At 42.4% G+C, this 12,236-nt stretch overlaps 1 protein-coding gene across 3 annotated transcripts in view; it reads right to left on the bottom strand.

Moving 5' to 3' along the window:
- sgcd (sarcoglycan, delta (dystrophin-associated glycoprotein)) overlaps window positions 1–12,236 on the bottom strand; it is a 281,116-nt gene that overhangs the window by 124,231 nt on the left and 144,649 nt on the right. Inside the window, exon 1 of one of the 3 annotated variants that reach the window (XM_037120239.1) lies at window positions 2,574–3,065. The exons of the other annotated variants lie outside the window; for them this stretch is intronic. Coding sequence (XP_036976134.1) covers window positions 2,574–2,576 — 3 coding nt within the window. The 5' untranslated portion in view covers window positions 2,577–3,065. Of the gene's footprint in view, window positions 1–2,573; window positions 3,066–12,236 lie in introns of those variants that run through there. 3 annotated transcript variants of the gene reach the window in all.

Raw genomic sequence — 12,236 nt, 5'->3', positions numbered from 1 at the left:
TGGAAGGTCCAGAGATTTTTGGACTCTGACACTGTTCCTAAAATAACTGTTGTGGAGCGACAGCTGCTGTGTGTCCTGAAGCAGGTGGGCTGTGTTACATGTCACAGTCGCTGTGGGAGGGAGTGAACTGAGGAGCTTCGTGGAGGCAGAGGATACTTCAGACAAACAGTCAGCGTAGAAACAAAACCCAACATGGCAAGAGGTATTAGTTTCTACTGATTTCCCTCGTCTCTTCCTGTTCTTTGTTTCCAATGAAAGCAAGCAAAAAAGGAAACCTGCCTGACCCTCAGTAGGACTTTGCTTTCAAAATACACTTTTAAAGCAACCAAACTCAAATCTCTAGAAAACTTTCAGACCTCATAAATGAGCAACGTTCACACTGCGCCCAGGCGAGATGATGAACCAAAGATCTGCATTTTGAATTGTGCAGCTTAGTCTAAGCAGCGTGCTCTCCAGTCACAGTGTGAAGTTCTGATGTATAACTTTTCATGTTCGTGACCATCTTCAGCAAAAAAAAGGGGCAAATCTGGTTCATCTCAATAAGTGTAATCAAGCGTAGCCGGGCTTCTGTCTCGTCACGCTCACAGAGATCTGAGGGAAATCCTGTCAGAACCAAATTGGGATAATGAGACCTTTGCCAAACCTGAGGCAGCAATTTGAAGTTTTTAAAAGTCTCTCCCCAAAACACACCACTCATTTGTTTTCTGTCTAGATTCAAAGAAGCTCAAAACAAATGCAAAGCACCTGAATAAATTGTTGTCAGGTTGTTTCTGCAAACCACAAACGGATTCAAACGTGTCATATTGACATGTTGCGCTCCGATGACATGTCAGTGCCACAATTCAAAAAGCTTTTAAAAAACACACCAGTACAAAGAAGCATTTTCATTATGTACTTTTAAAGTCTTAATCTTGCCTTTTCATAAATTGTCTTATCTCTGTGCTTTATATTTCCTGTTTACTGCTCTTTGTACTGACATTGTATTTTATGAGGCATCTGATTTTATTGCATTTCATTTGTCTCTCTTGTCCTGTGCGCTATTATATTCTGTGAAGCACTTTGCAACTTTGGTTTTGAAAGGCACTATAGAAATAAAGTTTGTTATTATCATTATTATATAGAAATGTAAAGCTTCAACGCGTCTGTGGTTGTTAATTATCAACATTTATTCTAGTGAATAAGTTGGACAATTAAAACCAGTCAAAGCACAAATCAAACAGGTAGAACTTTAGTTTCAAACATCCAAAAAGGAACCAAAATCATCAACAGAACGTGAAGACAAAACCGTCTATGTGTTCTGCTGCAGAGATCTACTGAAGTTAGCATGCTAACCAGCTAGCTCAGTGCCTGAACACCTCTTTTTTCCCCCAGCGGTCCAAAGCTCTTGTTACCAGTCAGACTCACACCAATCACAGCTATTCAAACACGGCTACCGACCCACTCAAACAACGTATTAAACTTCCTGTTTTGGGCTTAACACGCTGCTCAGTCAATTCAGGGAGCATCGTAAGAGCAGAGCCATCAGTGCCAAACAGAACTGTATTCCAGTTGCTACAAACGAGAGTGTTTCCAGTCTGAAACACAGTCAGTGGCAGTCAGGTGGCCAATTCACACATATTGCACCTTTAAATTGGCCCGCAGGCCTCAGGTCAGTTGTTCAGGGACTCAGGTCCTGAGTTCTGACCTGAGATAATCCCAGCAGAGTAAAACATAAACACGAGCAGCAGACAGACGAAGTGTGCATAGCCACACAGTTTAGCTGTTCATTGATTTGGCCGTCTGAACTGAGCAGACTTCTTCTGACTTACTAGCAGATATTATTTTTAGCCACTGAGCGACACAGAGACCGGAGCTAACAACACACATGCCCTTTCACCTCCACTGAGGCAGCTCACTCACACTCCCCTCCCACAGTCAGTGTCGAGGCATGTGCCTCCCTCTCCTCTACAGTCGGACCCCGACAGTAGGCTGCAGTCCGTCCACACTCAGCTTCTTGTTACTTATTTATAGCAGCTTGTTCCCCAGAGGGACAAAGTAATTGAAACCAAATGTGTTGCCGGGACTGATATGGGGAAGTTGGCCGGTTAGCCCACCCAACCACCCGCCCACCCTCCTCCTCCTCCTCCTCCTTCTTCTTCTCTGTCTCTTTATACACAAACGCTGCAGAGAGCGGTTGGGATTTGGAGCCTTGAAAATCACTTTTCCTGCAATTTCATTTCTGAAAGAAAAAGAAAAGAATGTTCCCGAGCTTCGTCTCTTCCAAAACTTTTCTCACTCTCACAACAAATAAATTAATTTAACTGCTTCAGTCTCGGGGGCTCTGCGTCGGTAAAGTTGTTATAATGTTTCTTTTTTTTTTTTCCAGGCTGGCGAGCACAAAGTCTGATAACAATAAAAAAAACAAAAACAGCAAAAATAACAAGGCATTTCTACAAGCAAACTAACAAGGAGGAACTCCAGCTTTAATTTGGTCCAGTGTTTGGAATAAAGTAGCAGCAGCTCAGCCCACCTCCCCGCCCACCACAGCCACACTTAATGAGCAGCCCAAACAAGGCGCTGGAACCAGAACTTACCATGGCTTCTGCTCTGTCTCCTCTTTCCTTCCTGTTTCCTTTTAATCCCTCTCTTTTCTTCACTTCCCTTCCCCTTCAGTTCCTGGCTCCCGGTGAGCTCTGCTCAAAGTCGAGGTGTCAGGCAGATAAAACTTGGGATTGAGTTGCTGGTAAGAAACTGCATGAGGCCTTCACTGACCAAGTCAAAGTCAGACATCCACCTCTCTCTTTCTCTTCCCTCCCCGCTGCCTCGTCCTCCTGTCAGCTTTTCCAATAACAAACCGCTCCCCGCCTCTTTTGGACCGAGTCCCTGAGCTGTGAGCTGTTTCCTGGACGCTTGGTGGACTCCCGTGACCCGGCTGTCTCCCGCTCTCTTTTTCTTTCTTTCTTTTTTTTTTCTTCTTAAGATTGGTGCTCTGCTCTCGCTCTGCTGTGGAGACTCTAGTTTCTCCAGCCCTGTGTCTCTGTGAGTTGTAGCCCTGCCTTCCTGTGCCAGATATAGAAGCAGAGACACATGTGGCCTTCTGGTTTGAAGTTTAAAGAGGCGGGACCTCGACACAGTATTGTGTTGTCATGGTGACCCCTCCTTCTCAGAGCCTGGGCCCTGCCCCGTTACTGGTTTTATGGACAAGTATACAGGAGTGTGTGTGGACGGTGTTGTCCATGTGTGTGTTTATTATTATATCTTAGCTTGATGTTTGGCAGCTCATTGAGATGTTAGCATAGCCGCCTTCAGTTATATCAGAACTGCAGAGTAGACTTAATCTACAGGAGCAAAGAATGGAGCTGATGGCTGTTTCTTGATAGAACAGATGTTTTCAATCTGCAGCTGCCCCGGTGGTACACCTTCATAGTGTTGATCTGGATGGTTGAAGTGATAGACAGATCATATTCGTCCAATCAGGACGACAGGTTTGGGATGTGTACCTCTGAAGACTGTGAGGAGTCAGGTGGTGATGTAAAAACAATTCATGCTTAATTCTCCTTCCAGAATACACTCGGCTGCTACTTTATTAGGCACAACCACGGCAACAGGACTAGATATATAGTTTAGAGAATATTAATTCAAGTTGAAGGTCAATCTGGGGGCTGCAGATCGTGTTTGCACCCTCATGCAGCATCCATGTGACTGTTTAATGGATCTATTGATGTACATTTGGCTGTCAGTGTTTCTAAGTGAGATACGGTGGCAGTAAAGCTGAGTGCACGTGCGTGACAGTCGGCATGTGAGTCCAGGAGAGAGAGCGAGAAGACAGCGAGCGATTTAGAGAATGCAAATTCCTCTCCTCCACTTCAACGTTCTGTGGCCTGACAGCGAGGGAGGAAAAAGCCTCACAAAGCTTCTCCTACAAAGCTCCACTTTCTTTCCTCTCCTCTCCTCTGCCCTCTCCTCTCCTCTCCTCTTCCTCCCTCTCTTCACAGCCACACTGATCCCATTCTCTCTGCCTGCTTGTTTGTGGTGAGACTGATTTTTGTAGGTTAGGGGAATACTTCATGCTTTGATGTTACATCCAGCAGTTTCGCAGCGCTGCGCCTTTGATAAGAAAAAAAAGTAAGGTGCTTTATTATTAAAAGAGGTTAAAAATCCCTTTTATACGGCCATAAAAAAAGGGTTAAGCTGCTGATATGTCCGCGTACCAAATTCAAAACATTGTTTAAGCCGTGTAAATTCACCTATTCTGATTCTGAGTTTTGTTTTCCCCTCGCTCCTACATAAGCAACAATGAGAAAACAGCCACTCTCTCAGCAGCAGCGCCCGCCTCGATGAAAAAAAAAAAAAAAGAATAATAGCAACCATTGTCTAAGGGGCGAGGCAAGTCCTGAATCTTAAGTGGGGCAGGCGGGACGAAGACTGCAGACAGCAGGGGAACCTCAATATTGCTCCCTGGGCTGCGGCTGGAGCTCCACTTGATGATGTATTAATCAATAAATAAAAGGGGAAAATCCCTAATAGGCTTCTGGTAAAGAGGAATAACAGGGCGAAGCTCCGTCTCATAATGAAAACGTACGTAGTGAAGGCGGATACACAGGGGAGCGGAGGCAGAGGAACTCATACATATACAGACTTTTAAGCAAGTTTCAGAGGAGATGGAGGACGTAGTGGGGAGCTGGAGATGCATGCAGCAGCTCAGCAGAGCTGATGTGGAGGCAGAGACGAAGACTAATTGTTTGATTTGAATGTCAGTGGGTGAAGTTTTGATCCAAGTCAGGAGGAAGTCTGAAAATCCAGCTTCCTTTTTCACTTTCACCAAGTTGTGTTATTCTTGACGGTCTTTGAAGTGAAAATAAAACCCTTTCCTGACTATAAATATGGCTCACCAGAGAAACCTCTGGTAGGTTTTAACCTCACTCGTCATTGTATATTTCCACTGAGTCGACTGCAACTTGTTAAAAGTTTATTTTTTGTTCTCTTTAACGAAAACAAAACAAAAAAACCCGAACTCAATAGCAGATAAATTGTTTTTCTTATTTATTGTGGGCCAACACGAACACGTTTCAGCTGGAACCCATCATCAGTGTCACTCGCTGAAACGCGTTTGTTTTTGCCCCAAAAATAAATGAGAAGTCTATCGATCTGTGTGCTTGTTGTGATCTCTGCCACAACCGTCCACGAGGTACAATGTTCAGGATTTGGATCTACGTGTGCTGCTTCTCTTCACCGTCTCTCCACCAGCGTCACACCGAGGCTGCTGTGGGTCAGTTTTCTCTTTACGAGTAATTAGTCCCATTGATTGAGTTCTGTTCACGTGCTCCGCTGTGAGCCATCAAGACTGAAAAAAGGTCTAAGTTGTGCAACAGTTTGAAAAAGATGGACTATTAGCAGCGAGGTTATGAAGCAGAACCCTTTGTAAACACCTCAGCTGTTCAAAGATAGATGCACAGTGGGAGCTGTATACCATTACCAACCTAAATCAGATCCTTACTGTGAGGCTCTGTTAAGCAGCAGGTTTATTTATTCACTGTGCTGCTGTTTGTACTTTGGCATCAGTTTGTGGAGGTATCTGTAGTGATGTTGCTGGCAGGGAGGGAGTGAAGTCGCTGGGCTTACCCTCTCTTTAGAAACTCAAGCTCCCATCCCACAGTTTATTATCATTAATCAACAGTGATAAGGGAAGCAACTTATAATGACCTGAGTGAACTGCTGTTTGTTTGTTTTCCCAACATATATCACAGTCATTCAAATCACTTTCACTCCATGTGTCGCCTGTTACCTCTCTGCAGTGGCTCTATGGCCTCATCCACTAGTCTGAGAAACAGCAACATCTTAATTCAATTAGCAAAAGACTATAAAAATTAATAATCCATTATCCATTTATTTCAGGAAATTCAGGAGTAAAGTTTAGATTGCTGGCACCTAGATTTGGACTATTTTTAACCAAAGCTTTATTACACTGCATTTACGATTCCATACATAGGTTGGTATCATATTTATTACACTGTATTTCTAAGTAAGTTCTTCCACAGATGACACTTTGTGGATCTCTTTTCTTTAGGTGTGCCAGTTTCAGCTGGTTTGTTAACCTGGTACATGGATATTATAACATTTGGTATAAACAGTGATGATCCACAGAGGATGGATCACATTGATTTTGATGAAGTCAGACTTTTAATGAAGAGCAAATCATTAAGTCATTTAATCAATAATTTAGGCTGCAGTTTCCACAACCTTTGCATCCTTGGCATATTTCTTATGCTCCGCCTTTTGATGTCTAATTTATCCAATTAGATGATTTCTGCCTCAGAGAAATGTTTGTATAAAAAAGAACCAATCTCTGTCTCGCTGCCTTTTCTTTTTTGCAGTTTTTTCTATCTGTGTTTAAATCCACGTCTGTCTGTATGGACGAGAAAACGACGTCTCACTGTGTTTGTTATTGTGTCAGCGTTGATGGAGGGGGGATGGCGGACGTTACTTTCCACTTTCTGTTTTGTTTGTCCATCATTCTTCTGTCTGTCACCTTCGGCTCTTTCATCCGTCTGCAAGTCCGGTATGTCTCTCTACGTCATTCTCACAGTGATGCATAATGAATGTTTTTTTTTTTTTTTTTTTAATATTGTCTATTTCTGTGAATCGTACCTAAGGCAGGAAAATCCCCAGCCTGCCCCTCTCAGCCTGAGTGTCTGGATCATACACTGTCTGTATGAAAACAGCCAATTACAGGCCCAGACCGGCCCAGCGACTGGGTTTCAGAGCCGGTCCACGTGCAGGGCAACCTTGGTTGAATATGGATTGTGTTCCAGATGTCATCATGAATAAATATGGCTATTCATTTCAAACTCGAAGTAGATTCAAATTGCACTCTCTCTTATTTACTCTCCCGCAGGTGATTCTGGTTCTTCTTTCTGCTGTAAATCAAACATAAGCAGCTCAGACATTGTTGTGGCAAAACAATGAACCCAAATTCATCACAAAGACCATGTTTGCCTGGTTCTCTCCTCAACGCTCATCGCGGTATCGAAAGGATTAGATGTTGCCAGATCACAGAGCACCACTTCAAACGTAAAACAACCAGCTGAGGCTGAAGAAGAAGAAGAAGTGATTATCATAATGCGAATGTGATGTGGAAATTGACTAAACACCCAAAACGTCTCTTGTGGGGCCTTTAGTTTTTACTGTTCAGTCTTATTTGAGCACGCTGCCAAAGGGGTTGTTTATTTCAAAAGTCAATACATATTTTAATTTGGAATGAAAATCATTACCTCATATTCCGCGCTCCGTATATTTCACGAGTCTAAACAGATTATTTTTTATAAATAAAGGAGGATCTGAACCAATTAAATTAAACACTTCAGCATCCATGACCATAAAAGGATTTCAATGAGCCGACCCGTGGGATTATTGCACTGAACTGATGAAATAGTTGCTGGTGTTCAGGCTCTAACCTTGTCACTCTCCACAAGAATACTCTGAGCTAAGTACAGCAGGAAATGGGTAGAAATGATGATAATTTAAGACTCATCATCTACAGGTGGATGAGGGTTGCAGATGGAACTCATGAAATGCTACATGTACAGCATCAGCAGGCAACAGTGGTTAAATAACAATCCACTCACCGGAGAAATGCTACCATGTACGTTTCGACAAACCATCGATATGTTGCAACATTTTTCTTTTGGCTAAATTGTCATTAGTTAGGTTTAAGCACAAAAAACACTGAATTAGGGTTAGGAAAAGATGAGGTTTGTGGGGTCTGTCTTGTCTTGATGTCTCGTCAAAAATATCCAGCAGTTTAAGGCTTCCAATGTTGAAACACCATCGTGAACACTGGTTTCTGGCTTGGTCAAAATGCCAGAAAGTCTATGTCAAGGATTGGCTGGGGATGGTCTGGTGGTTTATTTAGTGGACTTTTGACTGATTTAAAGGAAGTAGTTATTTTGAGTGAAACCTTTTCCTAAACCTAACAAAGTACTTTTGGTGACTTTGTTTTGAAAAGTGTATAATGACCACAGAGGTCAAGTTACCAATGACAAAGATAAACCAAAGATTGGTCTGTAACCAACCCAACTGCCTGAGTAAATGTTTATGTAAATGTATATTTCTGGATAACCATAGATATTTTTAGACTTTACATTTATTTACCTCATTTCTTTAGGTTAAATTAAAAAAAAAAAAAAAAAAGTTCCTTGTCAAAACACTGTACGCAACACAAGTAAGACTTGGTTATGAAAAAGTCATATCAGCTGTTTTGTGATAATGTTTTATCAGTCAGCTTAAAATACATTTACATGTGGGGTATTTAGCAGATGCTTTTGTCCAAAGCGACTTACAACAATCTATACATCCACTGATGGTGGTGGCTGCCATGCAAGGTGCTGACCAGCACACCAGGACCAGTTTGGGGTTCAGTATCTTGCCCAAGGACACTTCAACATGCAGACCAGGGGAATCGATCCAGCGGCCTTCCGATAACGAGACTCTGGCTCTATCCCTGATCCACAGCTGCTCTAAATACCAGTTTTGGTGACCAAAAACCTGACTGGAAATGTGCTGTGTCTTACAAAACATGTGTCTCCAACTGTGGTCACTGGCTTGCAAGTCTTGCTGCCTGTAATTCAACCTCCAGTCATGAAAGTTAAATAAACATGTAATGTAAATGTGAAATGTCAATATGTTATGTAGTGTTTTTTAGTGGTTTGCAGAAACCTTCATTGTCAATATTTAATCCTGCCGATTTGTCTGTTTCATGGTCAGGCAAGGCCAAACGTGATGTGAAATGGTGGAGTTTGTGATGCAGGGTTGCATAACATGTACATGTAATATGAACTTGATATGATACATGTTACACGTGGAATGGTAAATGGACTTGCGTTTGAATCCAGCTGTTCCAGTCTACTGACCAACCAATACGCTTCACATTCACACACACGCACATGTTCATACACTGGTGGCAGAGTCTGCCATGCAAGGTGCCAACTTACGCCGATGATACTTTGACATGCAGCCGGGGGAGCAGGTGATCGAACCATCCACCTCCCAATTAGTGGAGAACTCGCTCTATTCCCTGAGCCACAGTCTGTCGAAATGCCAACACTTTATAGACTTATAGACTAGACTGAAAATGAATGCAAGTGGAGTTTGGGTGAGCGGTTTCACTTATTTGAGTCATGTATGAGTGATCAGTCAATGAATGTGAAGGCTCATCTGACACCAAAAACACTGCACAGAAGTTTTTTTTTTAAATTCTGTCAGACAGAATGTTGCAGCTCTGGAAAGCTATCACACAGGACTGATTTATTAATCACCTCTAGCCAAAGTCGATATTTCAAGAAGTTTTCTGCAACTCTTAGATATTTTCCGAAGTTTGTCCTTCAGTGGAAAACCTAATGAGTTTTCATCCAACAGGCTTTTTCTGTTTCCATCTCATTCTAATTTAACCAATTGATGTGTTTATTTTGTTATCATATACTATCCTGTTCAACTGTAGGTAAGAAGGTAAGCATGCTAATGGACTCATAAAGGGCTGATGCTGGGGAAACGTGTCACTATGGACTTTGCATACCTTTACCGTCCCTGAAAAAACTTCTTTAATTTCCCAACTTCCTCGCTGCTGCTGACACAGCTCTAAAACTTCGGCACTCGAAGGGGCCGCGGTCAATTCAGCTGTTTCATTTTTTTTTTTTTTTTCTAAGTGCCTCAAGTTGATTTCCTTCTTAATTAGTCATTTTGAGAGTCACCTCACCGTAAACAAAGTCTTGATTGGCAAACTGTCACAAGTGGCCACAGCTCACCTGGAGGTGAGGGCAGTGGAAGGAAAGTTTAAATGTAACATCATCAGATTTTTAGTTTCTTTATCATATTACAGCATATTTACTCTCTGTCTGCATGCACTAGCTTCAGAAAATAGATGCTGCATGAGGTCTTGACCTTGTTTGTTGGCTGATATAAACACTCTTTATTCTCAACATTTATAAATATGTTACTGTATCATTTACAGTGAATATTTACATTTTCTGTCATTTCAGGTTTCTTTGTGGTGTGCTCTCTACTCCATTTCCTCTCTTTTCTTGCCTTCCTCTTTGCCAGGAGGCACGTCTTTTTCCATCAGAGGAAATGAACTCACTGAAATCGCTGGGAGCGATCTGAATTCACTAACAATCGATGTAACTGTCAGTCACCACCAGCCGATGGAAAGCTGCTATGCTCTAGTCACACTCCGACTCTATTGTTCGCCCTCAACTTTCTCCAACATTGTGATTTCTTTCACAAAAAGTTACAGTTGCAGTCATTTCTGTGGCTTAGAAGGGATTTCTGCTGTATCACAGCTCGACAGAATCCACTCTTATCCATCCGGGCAAAACGCTGCTGTGTGCAACAAACCGCCCCACTGTGTGGCAATTTACAGGATCGCATCAGTAAAGTTTCAACACATGCATTTTTAATGAGTAACAAAGGCCTTTTCTGGTGGATGTGCAATTCAAGCAGAAATGCTCAGTGAGTGATCATAACAGGGTTTTTGCCATGAACCTCCCCACCAGCAGTGGCACCAGTACTAAACCACAGTGACAGGAAGTGCACAGGGTCTCTTAAAGGGTCAAGTCTGGGATGGAGTCAACTCCATCATTAAAATATATGATGTCCTTTTATATATGTATTGGGGAACTTCAAAAACATACACCAATTTAAAAAGCGAAGTCTGGGCCACCCTCAGCTGTACTGAATGTGCATTTAACTTAAACAAGACTGTTTTTCCTTTGAATTCTCGGCATCAAAGCGCGACGATGAGCACTGAAACATTTTACTGCTGCAGGATCGGAGCTGTCCAAGTATCTTTGAGCTCTGTACTGAAAAAAAAAGAAAAGTGGATTGTTATCCACATCACACTTTGGACTGAAAGTGAAGTTTTCATTGTGTCCTTGTCTAGAACAGACGCACAGTATCACATTCACATCTCGCAGTGAAATCTGGTACTAGACCCTTCCTGCTAGGTTTTCTTTTTGGTTTGATTTTTTCATGGTTTATCCTTCGTTCACGGCTGGACAGCAATGTTCTTGCAGAGTACCAGTGATAAGATTAAATATGAACTAGGACTCCAGTTGACAGAATGACACCACACAGCAGAGAGAATCAGAGAGGCTGATAGAAGCAGAGCCTGAGGTGAGGGAACTTTGGCTATTTAACAAAAAAAACATCATAAGAAATTCAAAAAGTGCTCTCCCTACAGATATTTGTTGATTACTGCGTGCCCTACAATGTGAATACAGAAATGCTCCCAAATGAGGCTAGTGCGAAGATATTAAAACATTTCCCGAAGAACTTACAAAAACATTTGCAAATCCTTTAAGATCTCCACCAGAGGCTTCCTGCAAGAACATCTAAAAGTTGAAAACCAACAGCAAACTAAACCAAAGCTACAGTTATGAGACAGAGACCTAACAGATTTCTTTGGCCGAGGCACTGTGTCGCCACATGACAATGAACTCTGCTGCTGCAAATGTTAAACCAGGATTAAGATTTTGCCCAGATGACCCTCCGTTCCTTTGCAGGAGCGTCTGGCAGCACCTCCACTGTGACAGGTGACTCTGACTCTCTCTGCTGTCGCCATATATTGATTGTTACCAGAGCTGCAGACCTGAGATATGGGGCTCAGGATCAAGTCGTACTTAAGTCACTCCAGTTGGATTTGATGATGCTTAAACCTTAAACTTATAGGGACATTTAACCTCAAACTCAAAATACATATTTTTCCTCTTACCCGGAGTGTTATTTATCAGTCCGGAGGTGTGAGTTGCCTGTTTTTGAACTATCATCTGTGGAAACGTCTGCCTTCTCTCCAGTATAATGAAACTAGATGGCATTTGGCTTGTGGTGCTCAATGCAGCAAAAATACATTTAAAAAACTCAACAGCAAAGCTTCTTTCCAGAAAAATCATGACGCAGTTACTCAAGATGATCTGCAGAGCTCGCCGTCAGCAGTTTCATTTAGGAACTATTTTCCTTCGAACTGAACTATTCCTGCTCTGAGTTGTACAATTGCTGCAGCCCAAACTTGGTCCAGACTAGATGCACTCATCTGTCTGCATGTGTTTGCCAGATCTGGGCCACAAGCAGGCCTTAGCATGGCTGAATGTCAGCCAAGCAAACCGAATAAACTGAACTGGTCCATATCTGGCCTAGATCCAGCATCCATGAGCGGACGGACGGTGACACGGAAAGAAAATAGTTCCTAACTGAAACTGCTCGCGAGA

The sequence above is a fragment of the Acanthopagrus latus genome, chromosome 13 (assembly GCF_904848185.1).
Source record: "Acanthopagrus latus isolate v.2019 chromosome 13, fAcaLat1.1, whole genome shotgun sequence".
In the NCBI taxonomy this organism is placed as follows: domain Eukaryota; kingdom Metazoa; phylum Chordata; class Actinopteri; order Spariformes; family Sparidae; genus Acanthopagrus; species Acanthopagrus latus.
Note: the sequence above shows the minus strand (reverse complement) of the source record. Positions and strands in the feature narration are given on the sequence as shown.